Below are 18,653 nucleotides of genomic sequence, written 5' to 3' on the forward strand. Positions count from 1 at the left end.
GCAGTATTTCGATATTTATAAGCAGATTTAAAAATAGCTAAAAGTACGTTTGAATATTTTGAACGCACTTTTCGTAGTTCATTTTTAAAAAATCACTAAAATACCAAACACAAACATCAGCTGAGCGATTGATGTGAAATTTGCCGCAAGTGAACAAGGATTGCGAGTTTCGCGAGAACTGAGAGTGTCAGAAGTCAGAATTATTTTGAATGTGAAATAAATAAATATTTAAACGTCATGTGAGTTTTGTAACTGAATGACAGATTTGTAAATATCTGATTCTAAGATTCAACCGGTTGGATTCTTGTTGGAAAAAGCTGACATAATGGCGTCGACTATGCAGCTTGAGTTTACTCAAGCGATGACAGATTTCAAAACAATGTTTCCCGATATGGATGATGACGTTATCGAAGCCGTTCTTCGGGCGAACCAGGGGGCTGTGGATGCGACCATCGATCAACTGCTGACAATGAGCACAGACAATCAAAACGAAAGATTACGTCAAGAGATTGAACAAGATGAAACGGGCCAGCCTATAGTAAGGCGTCCAGTAGCTAAAACACCAAATTCTAGAGTCACCCTGAGCCCTCTAGTCGAACACGCTGTCAGGTATTTAATGATTTTGCTCAGCAAAGAAAGTTCATTTCATCAGCAAATTTCTTGGTTATCGTTTCCAGTCCACTTCCGCACTCCATACCTATCTACCCATATAATTCTACTGTTGTCTGTCTGTAGCTTCTCTCTAGTAAGTATATTGCATTGATTCGTTTACCCTGGGCGATGGGATCACACTCATAACGGTATGATCACAACAGTCAACAAGAGGATGAAAGGAGAGTTTCTGGCACCTCCAAATATATTTTGACAGCTACGGGGTTCTACTTTTGAATGTCAGTACAACTCTCCGACGACGACTCGTAATGTCACGGGCAGAGTAAAAATTACAAAAGTTTTTAAAATATCGTAGCGATGATAATATGATACATAAAAATATTAAAAAAACCTTTGAACTTCCTCAATGTATAGGTTTAACACAAACCAATAATTTCCACACCTAATTTTGTGAATACACAAAAATTTTTGGTTTCTTCCTTATAACTAATATCTACACTTGTGGTTCTATAACTATAACTCATTGTAGTATAAAATAGAACCCAGGACCTCATGATTGGTAGCCAAATATGCTAACCACTATTCCACTAACATTATACATATATTTTTTTAGGAAATATTTGCATCCTTATGATTTACCCAAATATTTCCATTTTGGGATCCATTTTCAACGAGTTGTAAATAACTCATTATAAAAATGGAAATATCACTACAAGTGGGTTTCGAATCTCAGACCGCTGATTTGTGAGTACGCAACACTAGCCACGGGACTACAACCCAGTTCAAAATTTGATTTGATAATACCACAAAGTGTTTCAAATATTAAATATCTATTTCTACGGATTAAATATTGACTTTCATATTTTATTATGAAATTATATCTTTGTCCATTAATCATTATCCCATAATGAGAAAGTTCGCTACTACGGAAAATTGGATATAAAATATGTGTGATTACACGTGATATAAATTAAAGCATTTGATTGTAATGAGATGAAACTTTTAACTACGTCACAAGTTCTTAAGAATCAACCATCAATGTTTAATAAGTGTTTATTTATGTTTACAGAAACAAACAGTCGACAATGATATAATAACATAAAAAGAGACGGTTTATAGACAGACCAGCCGAAGTTTCTAAATAAAAATCATAAATATTAAATTGTGGTACAAAAAAAGGGTGTGTTTATGTGTATTTGTATGACAGTAAGTGTAGAGGTGTGTTTGTATATGTGTGGGAGTAAGTGTTCAGGTGTGTGTAAGTGTGAGCATCATTAAATAGCAAGTGGGATCGTATCGCAGCCAGAAAAAATTAGTCTTAATTTATTTTTATTTTTTTAAATAAATTAAGGGGCGTGTTAAATATATCAATTGATGAGAAAAAGCATTATAGTTAGAGCAAGAACGATAGAGGAAAGAGTGTCGTGCATAGTTATTGCTACAGACTGGCAGATGGAATAAATCAGCAAAACTCTCCGACTAGAACTTGTGATGTTTCAATTACAAAAATTTAAAAATCAAAGTGCTGATAATACAATACCTAAAATATATTTTTTTAAATTGGCATTGTTTGATAGTTTTATTTGCTAATACCAAATTTAAAAAAACATTGAACTTCGTCATTAGAATGTAAACATCACTATCATTATGTAGACATATACTCTGTGTAAATATTTGATCTGTGTCAATAATGTAGTGGAAAATACCTTGTTCTACTTTACATCATCATTCTATCTGTGCCTGATGATGCTCAGGGCACTGCATTGATTTGCCAAATGCAGCGTATCTTGATCATAAAGGCAATCTTACTCTTCTGATGCCAGTCCAAAGAGAATGATGCACCCGAACCCGGGACCTCAAACTTGGTAGGTAAAAGCGCCCATCACTCCACTATGAGGCGGACTTGTCTCCACTCGATTTCCTTTTTAAATTTAATTCTTGGATTTTCTTGGAGAAGTCATCTTGTCAAAAACACTGTCCGGAATTCTGGTTCTATTCCACACGCGGAACTGTATTCTTAGCTGTCCGTCCCATAGTTTAACTAGATTTGTGCTTTGTAGTGAACAAGCAGAAGCCGCCTCTCAACCTCTGCGAACAAAACACTCGTGGGCGCCTCCATTACTGGGCCCCCTACCCCCGGGCTTCCTGCGCCTCCCTCCCGACTGCGACGGAGACCTAGAGGATGAGAGGATTGCGCTGTTCCTTCAGAACGAGGAGTTCATGGCGGAGCTGCGCTGGAATCAGGACTTCCTGTGCGAGCTGGACAAGGAACAGAGCGCCACCAGCGCACGGAAGGGACCTGATGAAGAAGCTGACTTTCGAGACAGGTTGAGGAACATGGGGAAATGTAAGTTCAGCTGACTAGCCCTCGTATCGATATGCTAACTAATGCTCTTAAGGATATATGTTGCCTGAACAATACACAAAATTATGTTTGTTGATAACATGATTCAAATAGACATGACATTGGTAATTTCAAAAAAGATACATATAGGCCAGCCCCTGTGCATCCTCCCAAGTCAGGTTCGCATCCCGTACTTCTGATATGAACTGCCAACGAACAGTCAGCATTGGAGGTCCAGGACGCTGAGAACCTGATGCCTTGTGGCAAGCGTGGTTAAGGCTCTCATCAGCCATCCGCAGCACATGGCCAAGCCAACCGTATTGCCTCCACTTGATGACAGGTGTCACCGAGGTTTGCTGCGTTCATTCTCTTATTATTTCATTCCTTACAATGTCAAACCCCCGCACACCCAAGAGGTGCCACGATTCGCATCCGTAGAGAAGAAGAGTTGTTATGCAGTCATTATATAGGCGGTATCTGATTTTTACTGAGTAAATATCCGATCTCCAGATAGCCTTCATTCTGTTGAATGCGGCGCCTGCTATTCCTAGCCACACTCCCAGTTCTTTTTGAAAGCTGCCATTTTCCGTAACATACACTCCCAGGTATTTGAAACTCTAGGCCCTTTCAATGACTTAGTTTGACAGCCAGGGGATTTTGGGCATCGAGGCACGAAGTACATGGGTTTTTGCAATACTAAGTTTTAAACCCATGCATGCGGAGTACCTATTTAGTCTATCTACAGTGACCTGAATGAAGAGACCGACCCGACTGAATCGTCAATTTTCACCGCATCTTCGGCATACTCTAGGTCGCAGAGTTTTTGGGAGGAAGAGATGGATATTCCTCAATCTAGTGGAATCGATTTCCTCGGGAAGAATTCCATGAGAGTTATAAAAAGGAAAGGTGCAAGAACGCTACCTTGACGAACTCCGGTGGTGACATCGAACCAATCTGTGACAACATCGTTGATGCTGATTCAGCATTCGCTACTTGATATTCTATTCGTTATTCTAATATATCAATCACATAAAATGTGTAGCACTAGCAAAAGCTGCTTGCCTTTAAATTCAATATTAATTTTAATTTCCAATTTATTTATTTATTCGATACGTTTATTTACATTACAAAATGTATAGGTATTTCAAGGCATACATAACAATAACAACAGAATTTGAATGTAAAATTGGTAAAATAAAAATACTAACATAATTGGAGTAAAAGGAAGCTATCCTCTGCGAACTTTCTTTCCAAAGAGATACGGTTGAGTAAAGACATATCTCTACCTACTGGTATTAGTACAATTGGCCGGCTGGCTTGCAGAATGCAAGCAGGAAGATAAAACAGCTTAAGCCGCCGATGTCTAAGGTAGTCATTAGGAAAATACAGGAAAAAAAACCTCCATTACACCTAAGTTGATCGTAATACCATGTATCAAGCGTAAAAAATACATAAGCAAATAAGCATTTCTTCTTTTCTCCAGACTACTGTAACCAAACAATCCCAGTATGAAGTCTGACGGGTACAACCACGGATAGTATCCGTACCTTGCCTTTGAAATTTATTTTGAACCATCTCCAGCATAACTTTAACTTGTGTCCGCCCAGATCAGAGATCCACACTCAAGTCTGCTTCGCACTAATGAGTTATAAAGAAACCTAAGAACACGAGTATTTAGGAACACCTTATGCTGATTCTAGTCTTTTTTTTCAATCTGGCTCGATACAGGTTTACCCAGTGAGGCAGATAATTACAAAACCAATACCTTATTTAAAATACTAGTTTTAATACTTGATCAATTGTAATATCAAAGATGGCATGTACATTTTGATATTCAAATCATTTGTCAGATATTTTTTCTCTTGCTATTATTCGTTTGTGGTCTCTGGAAATAATTATCTTTCTTAAATTAAAACAATAATCTTATCTGCCAACAAAAAGAGCGATTATTTATTTTGAAATTGGATAAATACACAAAAAACATGTGATTTCTAGAAAATGTCGAGACATTTTATACAGAATATACAAAATTTTAATAATATAAAAGCATGGACATCAAAAATACCAGACAAATTAAAAGTTTTTTTTTTAAACAAATTTTACGCTAAATAGCTCAGGTCTTGATTTGAATTTGCAAGTTGTGTTGCAAATAAATAAAAAAATTGTCAAACAAAATTATTCCAACACTGATTTTAAAAAGTCAACAATATAAATATAAAAAAATCAAATTGCATTTTGACAAACTCTTTTTCTGTCATGTTATTTAGTTTTATTGGGATTTTTTATCATTTTAGTATCACGCAAGAAGTTTTCGCAGCTAACCAGGGTATTCACGTGGCAGGGGAATAAGAGGGGAAACACAACTGGAGCAGGGGGAGGATTGTTACAGGAAGAACACAGTGATGATGAGGACAGACCGAACACACACAACAAGTAACCGAAACACAAACCTTAATAACATTTCACATATCTCTTACATCGTAACCAGCTCGCTTCTTTGCTGATCAGGACTTGTAGAGTATGAGTATAGAAATCAAATCCTTAATTCTATGTTCGGAGGACTTATGAGTGTAAACTTGAACTTCATACTCAAAGGAAATGTTCCACATAGTACCGTGTAAAAAAAGGTTGAAAGAATAATGGTGTACCTTAAAGAAACCACGAGTGTCACATTGATTGAAATGTTCAGAAAACAAGATTTTGTGACTGCGATTTCCAAAACATGATAACTTTTGAACCAAGTGAGATTATTTTAATCTATAAAGAACTTTCAATGTAAACCAATGATTATTTTGATAATAAAGTACATATTTAAATAGCGTATCTGGGACTACTGATGTTTTTTTTAAATAAAACAAAGTAGACTTCAGATTTTCATTTCAACTTAAAAAAGCATTTTTATGACAAAAGTGGACTTCGGTGTTTAAAATAGCTTGTTGCGGTGATTTCTGCATTTTTAATCTCAAAATGGAAAAAGTGGACTCCCGCGCTATATCCTCTAAGGTACAGAATGGTGGATAGGTTTCCTTGTATAAAAATCATTTTGGCATTCGAAAAAATGAAATTGTTTACCATTAAAAAATACAAAATGACATTGTAACAAAAATTATTCTCTATCAACCTCCTCTTGCGCACATACCTCTCGCGCCTTGTAAATAAAAGAGCGATGTAGGGAATACCAAAAATGAATAGTTTAATTGCATACCCATCGTGAAATAAGTGCTCAAATTTCTTTTTCTTTCATTTTTGTACCACGTTATTTTGTAACCGTTTAAAGAGGTTCCGGTGTATATTATTCTTATGGTTACCTCCACCCTTTTTTGCGTATGTTTTTGCGCACGACAAAGCCGCGATATGTTGTGTTAGCATTTGTTAAAAGTTTTCTCTTTCCCACCTGCTGACAAGCCTCTAAAAGAGAGGCTTAGCTGATTATTCCTTGAAAAAAGGTATCGCTGTAACGGTTGCAACTAGCTTAAGTCAGATATAAAAGATTTAGGACAAGAAACAAAAAATGCTTCGACTGATGTAATTTTCTTATATTTTTTTTACAATATTTAAATACACAGTTTTGTGAAGTACAAATTATATTCTCTATAACTAGAAGCAAACATTGATTTTCATTTTCCTCTTAACCCTTTATAGGACACCTTAGAACAAAGTGGTACATAAATATATAACAAGTCTAAGGATGAACCGGGATATAGGAGTAGGGAGAAGAATAAATCTTATTTCACAAGAGTATCGTAATAATGTACACTGGTAGATCAGTCTTCCGCTCAGCTTTTTCAAATGCAATAGGTTTATTTTCTTAAAAAAGAACATGCATATTTTATTTGGTTTGCAAGACGTAAATCACACAAAATATGAGTCCTATGAATGGTTAAATTTGTATTTTATACGCGTAAAGTCCTCTCACATGCATGATTTATTTGGTTTGCAAGGCGTAAATCAACACAAAATATGAGTCATATGAATGTTTAAATTTGTATTTTATACTCGTAAAGTCCTCTCACTGTAGAATTAAATATTGCAGTTTTTATGTAGACTGATTTGAATCGCAATAACTGTGTATTGATTTTCTTATTTAATAATTAATATTACGAAGACGAAAGATCTAAAATTGCAAATCAATGTATGTAATTAACGGACATTTGATAAACCAATTTATACTATACAAATCTGTTAATTCCCACATAGTTTATAGTAATCATTAGGGAGTTAATAGAATTCTCAAATTTTAAATAGATCTGAATTATCATTATATAGAATAAGTATAAATACTAGAATCCTTCCTAAAATTGGATAGCTTTTATTTATGTAATAATTATTTACATATTCTATTTGCTAACCTGCAATACGGTGAACTGCAATGAAGCTACGATGATGATGATTGTGTAAGGAAGAAAATTTGAATAGAAAGACTACACGGAGTGGAATGTTTCATACTTTGCTAATAATTCAGCTTGTTGTGTGCCTGTATAATCTTTTTGATAGAAATTTTAACATTTTTAAATGTATTTGTTACCTGAAATATGTACGAAGACTGTTTGAAAAATTATTATAAATAATATTATTAATTTAGAGTTCGCTATTTATTGTTGATCTAACTATGATGTTAACAAAAGTTTTGGTATGTCTAGTTTCATTTGAGACCTGCTACGCTTATGCCTAATTACCCGCAAGTACAGCGTGCAGTTTGTTCATGAGATACGCTTTTAAGATTGATAATGTACAAATTTTGTCTGTACATAACTTTACATAACTCCGCTAGTTGATAGATTAATTGTTATGCATTTGTTGTTTGTAGAATTTGTCCATATAACTTTGTTGAGTATAAAATTGCCTTATGTAATGTAAACTTGTCATGGGTACCTATGTATGTATTTACTATTCTAGCATATATTTGTGTTTTCAACTATCTCAAATGTTACTAGATCTTCACACAAGATATAGGATAGTACTCCAATTGTTACCAATCAATCATTTATTTAACTTTGAATCTGATTTAATAATCCTTATCCGAAAATATATCCTTGTTACAATGGAATATCCACAAATTTTTATGAGAATGTATTCACACAAACATAATTGTATAACTTGATGAAATCAAATCCTTAAATAGTATTTACATATTCTTTAAGTATCCTTATGAACTTCTAAAACAAATTAGACAATCTCAATTCAAATAAGTACATATTTTCACTGCAACAATCTATAAAAGTATACATCAACAAAAATAACCATGTCACAACATTATTTTACTGTATAAATTAATTGTGTCCTATTTTTTTTATCCCTTTCGCATTATATTGTTCACTACGAGAATACAGTTCAGAATCTGTGGCAATATGCACTCATTTTGCAAAATCACACTCCTGACACCAAATCTAGACATCCTGTGCCAACTGTGTTATGAACGCTTCAACCTCTTTGAATTTTGTTTTTCATTCCTCGTTGTAATGTTTTATTTTACTAGTCATACATATTTAATAAAAGTTGTAATCCAAAATGTTTAACTAATAAAATTATCATTATTTAATCATTTCAATGGGTAGTATGTTTGTTCATATTTTATTTTAAAGGAAAATAATGACTATATTATACATTTTGGTAAAATACATATTAAATTTATCTTCTAATTTACATTGGTATTTAGTAACTATTATATGATTATGAAAAACTGTGTTAGTTTTCAAACAATCGATGAGATGTTTTGTTCCCATTAAGAATTTAAATATCCCTCCAAATTGCTAATTTAACTTTAAATTTAGTGGTAGTTAGATGACTGTGCACCAACATCCGCATTTTAACCATATTTCAAATAATTGCGATTTTATTTATATGGTAAACTAATGAAATTCGCCATTTTTTATATGGTTTTTTCTACTACATGTTGACTGTCCAAAAAATCAGTCCGAAGAAACATTATATCCACAACAACTACATGTGGAAATAGCGAGGAGAATGTACGTCATATTTATGTTTAAAAATATATTCAAACACATGCTTTTATGTTAAATATCTATTTTTGTCATGTGTGACAAATATTTTCGCTGTCCATATCCCTGAAGGGAAGGGTGCCATATTAATTGACAATTTTTAATTTATTATACATTACCCATGTATATAAATTTGATATTTTGGATTATCTGTTTGCCAAGTAAAGAACCATTGTATAAATGTGTACTATCTGTCATTGTAAGATGAAAAGCAGAGTGTAAAATGCTATGAAGGTGATTAAAATATTTTAAAAAATAAAATACTCGCCAAGACCATGAAAAATTGCACAAATTGTGTTAATATTCATAGGCTGAGTAGACTATACTCTACCACAAGTATTGCGACATTACACATGAAATTTAAAATACTCATAAATGCACAAGACAATATAAAGTCTTAATACATTTTGAACAGCTTGTCAGTGTTTATCGCAAATTAACAAAAAAATATTCCAAAGCTTTCCTAGCTGCTAAATCTCTTATAATGGCAGCATATATTATAATTTATAATCGTGCAATAAAGTTATTTTGGTCCTGTATACGTGATATGTTGTGTAACAACTCGAATTTTATGATTCTCAAATTATGTTATATTATTTAATTTTAGTTGAACGCTTTGTTATTCAAGTCATTGTATTTTTATGTCAATTTTTATAAAATATATTATAATCGATATTATTTACTCTTGAGTTTTATTTCACTAATGAAATCTGTCTATTAGGATTGTGGTTGACTTATTTTAATATATACTTTATACACATTTTTTACTTTCCCTCCTTTCCTATAAAAGTTGTTTAAATATGGGTGTACCTCAAAATTGCCAACATGTTAAATTATCTAAAACTGCTATTATTATTACAAAGCAGAGAGCTACTACTCAAAACATTGTATTGTGAATGCACAAATATTACATTGGGAATGGACTGCTAATACCTACAGCCAATGTGCAATATGTTCAGACGTTTGACATCACTAATAAGTTTTTTATTCGCTCTTAGCAAATGTAATTTGAAGACCTGGCATACCACTGCTGTAAGTTCTTCAGCCATGATGTTCTTCTCCTCTCGGGACCCTATCTGCTAGTAATTTTGCATCATACAATGAGATGCATCTAACTATCACGTCTTTTGCGGCCGCGGTCTCAATTTGGAACTAACACTGTATTCCTCCACTGTAATACTGGGAAATTAGAAAAAGGTGATTGTGCTGACCATGTGTATTTGATTGATCACAAACTGACAATACTGCATTGAGGGGTACAATGAAAGTTTTTAAAGTTTATTTGTTTCGTTATTTTCGCGGTTGGATTGTAAAGAAATATTAAATTTTCGCTTGGTTTTTAAAAAAAAAAATTGATATTGATATGCGAAACTGAAAAAAGACTCAAGTCTTTATGAACAGTTTCGGGAAAGGGGTGGATGCTTTCATTGTATGAACATTTGCATATGAAAAATCTATCGGCAAGATGGGTGCTGCGTTTGCTCAGTGACGAACAAAAACGAGTTCGAGAGACCACTTCATAGCAGTGTTTGGACATGATAAAGCGTAATCCTGTTGATTTTTGGCGTCGATTAATAACTGTTGATGAAACGTGGGTGCACCACTATACACCTGAAACCAAAAATCAATCGAAACAATGGGTGGAAGCTGGTGGAAGTGCTCCAAAGAAGGCAAAGGCAGTGAAATCGACTGGCAAGGTTATGGCCACTGTATTTTGGGATGCACTCGGAATATTGCTCATCGATTATCTTGAAAAAAGTATTATCGTGCATTATTGGATCAATTGAATGATGCAATCAAGGAAAAATAACCACATTTAAAGAAGAAGAAAGTGCCCTTTCTTCAAGACAATGCACCGGTTCACACAGCATTAGATACGGTGCTAAAATTACGTGAAATACACTTCGAATTGGTTGATCATTCACCTTATAGTCCAAATTTAGCTCCTAGTGACTTTTTCCTGTTTCCAATCTTGAAAAAATGGCTCGCAGGAAAAAGATTCAGCTCAAACGAAGAAGTGATTACTGAAACTAACGTGTATTTTGAGAGGTTCCCGAAATCGTATTATTCAGATGGTATAAAAAAGTTGGAAAATCGTCTAAGTTTGTCGAAGTAAAAGGAGAAATAGAGAGTTATGAAATAAATGGTTTTTGAAAAAAAAATGTGTTTTTCCTACTTAGGTAGCTTCATTTTCAATCCACCCTCGTAGTTATCTTGAACAGTCATTTGATTGAACAGTTAATTAATCATAAAAAATAAATAATATGTAATTACTTATACTTATTTCTAAATTAGAAATCAAACATAATTTGAAATAACCAAAGGCAACAATTGGGTTTTTATTTTTTATATATTTTTTCAAATTGACAATTACATAGAACATTCAGATATTTATTTTGCTCAAAAAAATTTACATTTGAATTGATGCGTAATTAATAAACAAGTTTATTACAAAAATAATCTCCAGGTTTTATATTATTTTGCAGCATTCCGATGCAAACAATAAAACAGATTCACAAAGTAGATCAAAAATATATCTCTGCTACAATATATTGGTATATTTATTATAACATAGATTTGCTACAAACATTCAGTTTACACAACACTACTTAATTACAAACTGCATTTAATTACAAGTATCAAATAGGTAATCTTATTCATTTCAAATTAATAAAATTATTATTTAAAAAAATAATTAAATACACAAATTCATAGGATTGAAAAGTGCATGTTTAAAAAAACATCATTGTAAGGTTAAATAAAACTATGTAATATTTCAAATGAATTAATTTGAATAAGAAAATTTCAATGCAACTATGTAAGTAGAACCATGAAAATTTTAGAAGTATATATTTAATTATATCATAATATCGTCACTCTACAATGCATATTCTCATACATACAATGATAACATATTATATTTGATTTTTATTAAATATTTTCTTAAGTAGTCACTTAACAACATAATTAACAAAACATTACATTCATAGTTTGCAAGTGTATGTAGGAGGGAATGTTCAGAAAACAGTCTATTAAAATAATTGCTAAAAATATAAAACTGTCAAAAATCACGATAGATTTTTTGTGCATTCTACAAATAAATAAAAACATGATTTTTCAAAAACTTAGTTTCAACAAATAATTTAGTGCCGAAATTAATCAATAAATACAATCATTTCTTTTGTTATGTAACAAAAACAAAAAAAAACTAACATTTTCCCAACTATCTTCATAGATATAATTTGTAAGATTTAGTGGGATAAAAAATACTTAGTTAAAAAGTGCAATGACACATAAAACTGAGAGTTTAAAAATACCAACATCACTATTCAGTTACACAAAGAGATTACATCAAATATAAAAGAATTGCTAGTTTTAAATATTTATATAATATGTATTTAAATGAAAAAGGAATTTAAGAATTTTCATTCTATCATTTTTTTTATTCTGAAATTTGAGTAGTCTGACTAACTTTCTGATAGTAATTGTCATTATATAAAGTAATGATTTTTAGGATTTACAGTAAAAATATTTCTTCATATTTTAAAATTATTCTTCCAGCGCAATTTAAATTATACAAAATTCTTATATGGATGTTTGACATAATGTGGGTTTCAATTGAAAACCACATTTTATGTGACAATGTCACATTGTATCAAAAAGAGTGACTCAACAACGAGAAGAGATAATATATTAAGTGTGCTCTATCATATTAACTGACTAACAGAGTGCGAAGTAAGTTTTTATAGGATTAATAATTTTATCATACGAGCGCAATCTTACAAAGCATCTTTTCACAAAACATTTACAAATTTACTCTTTTTTGTCCAAAATTTATTAACATACGTTCTTTGGGAAACTAAATTTCAAATGTTTTCTTTAACTACAAAAATAATAAATAAAAAAATATGTTTAAAAAAAATGTATTTTTATCGTCGAACAAGCTAGAAATATATTTTTTTATTAAAATTACCAAACAAAATTAGTAATTTGAAAGTTTAAGCTTAGAATGGCTTGTAAAAAAATTCTTCACAAAGAGTTCTTACTTGAAATTAATAATAGAAATAATATATGATGAATATGAACAAAAACAACTGTATATTTAAGTATAGTATTATATCCATTTAACAGAATTACTGGAAAAGTTTATTGTTCTGTGAAAATAAATTGTTGTAATAAAAAGGTGCAATACATAATTACATTAAATTAAAAAAATACTACTATTCCTCAGAGTAATAATTCGGAACCTGCTTTATAGAGATGTCCTTTCGCTTTATTGCATAGAATAAAAGCGTTAAAAATTTTTGGTTTACGGTTTCGGTTTGCGCTTGCAATTCTCGACCTGAATACCTACGGCCCATTATATTGCTATAAACTGTAGCCAACTTCGTGATTGATAATCGTAGAATGGTTTTTGTCCGTATGAATGACTCTAAAAGATGGTGGCGTATAATTACTCTGAGATATAAACAGTTATATTCTACGGCCTGGTGTGTTGCAAAACATTGCATTCAAATATTTTAGAATATAATTTTTTTTTAAATTATACACCGAAGATAAAAAGCAGGTAAAGGGATAATGAAAGTGAATTTAAAAATTAATTGGACCGACATAATAACGTACAGGTTAAGCACGCCAGGGGTGTATCATAGGTTGACACTCGCAAAGCGTCAATTGAATTATGACAAATATTAATCTTAGGTTTAACTAAATATTTATAAATTAATCTGTATAGTTGTCACGTCTTTTTTCCCTGAAGAAAATATTGTACCCATTTCAATTGAATTACATACCAAAATAAATAAATATACCTCATGGTGTGTCGCGAGGGTAACGGTATGGACACAAGTCGATACTCTCAGAGTGTTTAGGTTTCAACAGGCTGATCCATATTTCAGCATAGATGGAAAACCTTTTTGCGAAGGGGATATGGAAGTCTAGGCATTTACAGGGCTTATGACCTGTTTAAGTAATGACTTTACACACTATGTAACATTCACCACTTTGCACGTTTGAACATCCATATTTCTTCAATTCTTCCGTCTGTTGATTTTTTTAAAAGTAAAAGATCCAAAATATTGCAGTGGAAAAAAACAAACATCTTTAAATATTTCATAGCCCCTAGACGAGCACCCGAAGTATAAGACTGATAATCGTGCCTTCGTATTTATTCAACAAAAAATAAAATGATGGAGAGACGTTGCGATTGATATATTAATGCAGTCAGAGCCGGCCCTGCCATAGGTTCAGTTGGCTCACAGAACCAGACACTCGATTACAGGGGAGGGGAGAACAAAATGCTCATATAAATTCACTAAAATGTATATTCCCATCCCCTTTCAGCAAGCGACGGGGCGCGAGATCCGCCACCGAATGCAGCACCCCGACCTGTATTAAGGGCGGGAAAGGAAATGACGATGACGGTGAAAAGAGATGAGCCTCCTTCAAAAATACTTATTATAGTATGAATCTTGTTAAGTTCTGTAGAGGGTTAAATTCAATACATGTCTGCGAAGATTTTCACAAACACCGGTGTTTATTTGTACGCAAAACTGCAATGGAAACGGGCGATGTTGTGTTAACGCTGTCAGAACTGAACGTTAAGCATTACTGGACCAACCTATCGGAGATCAGAACAACTCTGTGAAGGAAAGAAAAACAGAGAGGAGTCGACGAAAAAACAAAATAATTTAAGTGTCGATTGCAACATAATATGCGCTTGGATAAAAACAAATTGTTGAATATTAGAATATGCAACAATTTTATAATATGTGAATGATTTAAGTAGGCGGTTTTTAAAATCATAATTCTTAATTTTAATAGAAAACTAGAATCCCACCCCCCCATGCGCTCTATAGCTGCAGATGTATTGAGATATTTATTGCGCAGCGCCCATGAGATGATTTTCATGAAAATGGCATTGTATAAAAACTCCCGAAAAAGGTGTAAAAATAATGAAAATGAGTTATGTATAATCTGTGGCATTTAGATAAAGAGGTACATCTCTATTGAGACACTAAAATTGAGAAAATGAGTTTAGTATGCAGTTCCACTATATACGGTCTACGGAAGGTCGGGTGAAGAGATATAAGTTAGGAAAAAGAAGTTGGTTTCAACATTCCAATAATAAAACTGGGTATCGTATAATTTGAAGGTAAACAAGAACATGTAACTTGAAAAAAACACGAAGATGAGAAGAAACGCCATATCGTCTGAAGAAGTTACTGCGGAAGAACCATTTGTCAAAATATTCAGGAAAAAGCCCTTGCGATTTCATTAAAAAAAAAGATAAAATAGAAATGTAAATGCACTTTATTTTGTGTTGTTGATTTATATTGGAAAATCTATTTTTACTATCGTATGCATCAATACGCAGTTAATTGTGACAGTTAGCATGGCGTATTTGCTGTATTATTGCCTTTACGCAAATCGAGTATAGAATTTAGGGATAAATGCGGTATTGCTTGCTTCTTTAGTGGAGATGATGCATTTGCGGTATTGAATTTAATCTAATGAATCGAGTCTATTGATCGATTTCGAAATTTAAATACCCCAATCAATGCAGCTTGTCCCATCAACTGAAAATGCCAAAAGTGCACTGTAATTTTTTTGGCTCATACGCAGGATCAAACTTACATAGACAATATGATTTATAAATGCTTCACCTATTTCATCCTCAAGTTTATACATTTGACATTTATCCTAAAATAGCACCCAAAATTGTATGTTAAAGAATGAAATTAGTAAGAAACTTAAGGCGGCTTTCCTGCACAATCAGCTAATAAGTAATTGTATCTATTTACCTAAATGCCATAGAAAGAATATCAAAGAAAGGGGAATTAAACAAACTTTCCGAAAAGCGTTGCTTTTGGACTGATCTCCGTATTCCTTGTTCCCGCAGAATTTTGAATAGGGGAACTGGACGTTCATTGTTGTTCTTCTCCTTAGACCACCTGCTGGGCAGCATTAGTGGGGGCGGCGGGAGGGTCCAGCAGCATGGCAGCCTGGTAGGTGGGAGGGGGGGCCTGCTTGAGTGCCTCCTCATAGTCGGGAAGGGGCGCGGGGGGCGGGGGCGGAGGGGGCTGCGGTCCGGCACACACGGCTTCCGTGTAGGGCATGAGAGAGCGGATGGCGTGCTGGCGCATGGTCAGGTACTTGTAGCAGCGCCAGACCATGTTGATGCAGTAGGCCTGGAAACAAATCATCAATTCTCTGTCATAATTATGATACAAAATTCCTAATATATTCATACTACGCGAGCCCATTATGGGTGAAACGGTAAAACTTTTTTTACCCTTTAACACGCAGACACTTTTTTCTCATAGGATCCACTCATAAGCTCTCTTATTTTTTGGAATATGTCCCTTCCGATCGAACCGTAGTTGATGTTCTGAAGTAAATCATATTCGATGAACATATTGGGATACTTTCGTTGGTAACTGATTTTTATTTATTTTCATTGAGTTAGAAGTTAATGGAATAGAAAGCAGATAGCTGCTAAACTGTCGATATGTACAGAAAAATATATCCATATTATCCGCAGAAGCCATATTCAGCAGGCGAATTGGCCTATTAATTTTCATAAGGTTCAAAATCTCGCAACTCGGCGTACCATATTGAATATGAGCTTTCTCTACAAAATTGTTAATAACGTAATTGATAGCCCAGAAATTGTTAGAAGCATTTCATATCGAGTCCCTGTCTGTAGAACTCGTCAATCTGTACTCTTCGACATTCCTAACTCAATGACTAATTATATGAAAAATAGCACTCATCGAAGAATATAGATTACCTATAATGACAGTTTTAGTGACATCAAAATATTACATTGTAAATACCATATTTTTATCATATCTGTTAAAGACATTTTAACTTTATCTCCTGCTCAACTTTTAACTTTTAATTTTGACTTTAAATTTTTATCTTTCAATTTCAACTTTTTAATTTTAATTCTTTATGTTAACTTTTAATTTTGACTTTTAATTTTAACTTTTAATTTTAATTTAAACTTTTAATTTTAACTTTTACTTTTAACTTTTAATTTCAACTCTTAATTTATACTTATTCATATGTACATCTACTACCTGCATCTAATTAATTATTGTTGGTCATGAATTTCTACTAAGAAATATAAATGTTCATGGAAGCAGAGAGAGAGGGGAGAAAAGTAGAGTTGGAACTGTACAATGTCTTTTACCTTTTATGTACTTTTTATTTAATATTTATAGATATATATTTTTTTAATTTAATTATTTTTTGCCCTCTCCTCCTGCATTCACAATAAATTAATGTGAAATCTGTAATTGGTCTTACTTTTTTTAATTGCTCTGTTGTACCTTGTATTTCCTTAATAAATAAATAATAGGTGAATTCCGACTTGCATTTGTACGGTTTTTGGGTGTGTAAAACAGTGTGTGAGATCAAGCTCTAGTATAATTATTGAGAACATACAAACTGATCTCTTTCAGTATATTTTGATTGTATGTACTATATACTTCCAGAAATCAGCTTATAGAAATGTTTCTCAAGAAAAATTTGAAAACGAGATTCGAGAGCGTTATAATTCAGCATGTTCCGTTAAAAAGCGATGCTACATGCACGATCATGGGATTTATCTTTTGGTGACTTATATGAAAGGCACCGGAGGTAGGAAATTTTTAAATAATGATAATTATAATCTGATCTAACGTTATTGAATTGCTAAAATCATAGGCCATCATACAGTTCTTGCTACCATTCGTGTTTGCAATATGGTCATGAGGAAGAATGACAATATCCAACGTTATAATTTGCCGAACTCACAGTGAAACAGGCAGTGAAAGTAGTAAAGTTAAATTCAATTGAAAACGCAATATGTGAAATTGAAAATTTTAAGAGTAACTTGGTTTATTGACTAAAAAGCATAGCTTTTTTGTACGAATGAAGCCGATAGGAAAACTCAGTCTTTAAAACAGTTTCAGGCATGTGGAGGAATGTACTTTCACAGAATCCATATCCGGGATTCTGCCATGTGCGAATGTCAGCTTGAGGAGGAAGATACAAACCATTACATACATTTTTTTGAATGCCCAATAAAAGATTGTTATCCTGAATTCCTTTCAGACCTCTATATAATATGAACATTCCGCTCCCTACCAATATTCAAAACTCTCCTATTTAATATAATTTTGCGTAAATATTTTGTAACTTAAGAAATTAAGTTGTAGATAGTGTAATATGAGATACTAACATGTAATATAATTATAACTTACTAAAATAAAAATGTGTAAATAAAAAATTTAAAAATCATGACACTGGCTAGAACACCCCAGTAGCGGGGTGGAAAAGGCCACAAAAAATAAGAAGAGGAATCAGTTTTCCGATTTGTAGTATTTTATCGTTTCATCGACAAAATATCGAAAGGCACTGGAATGCAGAACCTCGGTTTTCCTGTTTTAAAAGCGAGCGGGTATACCTTGATGAGCATAGCCGAGAGGAAGGTGACCATAACCATGAGGGACAGTGCAGCGGGAGACAGCTGCAGTAGTTGCGCCCTCCAGGGGATGTGGCGAGACTCGGCCACCATACGATGCACGGAGCGCAGGTAGCACAGGTAACCGGTCGCAGTCAGCCTGCAAATAATCACATTAGTTTAACGATGTTACGCAGTGCCGCCTCTAATCTAGAATATGTTTATGTGAGAAAGCATCTCAGTTTCG

The 18,653-nt window shown here is 33.1% G+C and overlaps 2 protein-coding genes across 3 annotated transcripts in view; one reads left to right on the forward strand and one right to left on the reverse strand.

Annotated features, from left to right (window-relative positions):
* Positions 1 to 15,716, forward strand: LOC148276084 (CUE domain-containing protein 1). Of its 2 annotated transcripts, none has more exons than XM_088234775.1 (4): positions 1 to 609; positions 2,673 to 2,959; positions 5,251 to 5,389; positions 6,599 to 15,716. In XM_088234775.1, the coding sequence occupies exons 1-4, from the start codon at positions 326 to 328 to the stop codon at positions 6,606 to 6,608; spliced, it is 720 nt and encodes a 239-aa protein (XP_088090901.1). In that variant the 5' UTR covers positions 1 to 325; the 3' UTR covers positions 6,609 to 15,716. The 2 variants fall into 2 exon arrangements, with proteins under 2 accessions (XP_088090901.1, XP_088090902.1); XM_088234776.1 differs by lacking the exon at positions 1 to 609 and adding an exon at positions 626 to 2,477.
* The window catches only part of LOC148276085 (lysosomal-associated transmembrane protein 4A), a 23,785-nt gene continuing 20,398 nt past the window's right edge, over positions 15,267 to 18,653 (reverse strand). The window contains exons 5-6 of the mRNA XM_088234774.1: positions 18,410 to 18,566; positions 15,267 to 16,145 (exon numbers count right to left, since the gene is read on the reverse strand). Of these exons, the coding sequence (XP_088090900.1) occupies positions 15,900 to 16,145; positions 18,410 to 18,566 (403 nt within the window). The 3' untranslated portion in view covers positions 15,267 to 15,899. The remainder of the gene's footprint in view (positions 16,146 to 18,409; positions 18,567 to 18,653) is intronic.

This window comes from Micrasema longulum, unplaced genomic scaffold (assembly GCF_059751315.1).
Source record: "Micrasema longulum isolate JH-2025_06_02 unplaced genomic scaffold, ASM5975131v1 h1tg001282l, whole genome shotgun sequence".
NCBI lineage: Eukaryota > Metazoa > Arthropoda > Insecta > Trichoptera > Brachycentridae > Micrasema > Micrasema longulum.

Coding starts and splice junctions, on each gene's coding strand:
- LOC148276084 (XM_088234775.1), top strand. CDS start 326: ATGGCGTCGACTATGCAGCTTGAGTTTACTCAAGCGATGACAGATTTC. Junction 610..2,672: donor CTAGTCGAACACGCTGTCAG/GTATTTAATGAT, acceptor TGTGCTTTGTAG/TGAACAAGCAGAAGCCGCCT. Junction 2,960..5,250: donor GTTGAGGAACATGGGGAAAT/GTAAGTTCAGCT, acceptor TTATCATTTTAG/TATCACGCAAGAAGTTTTCG.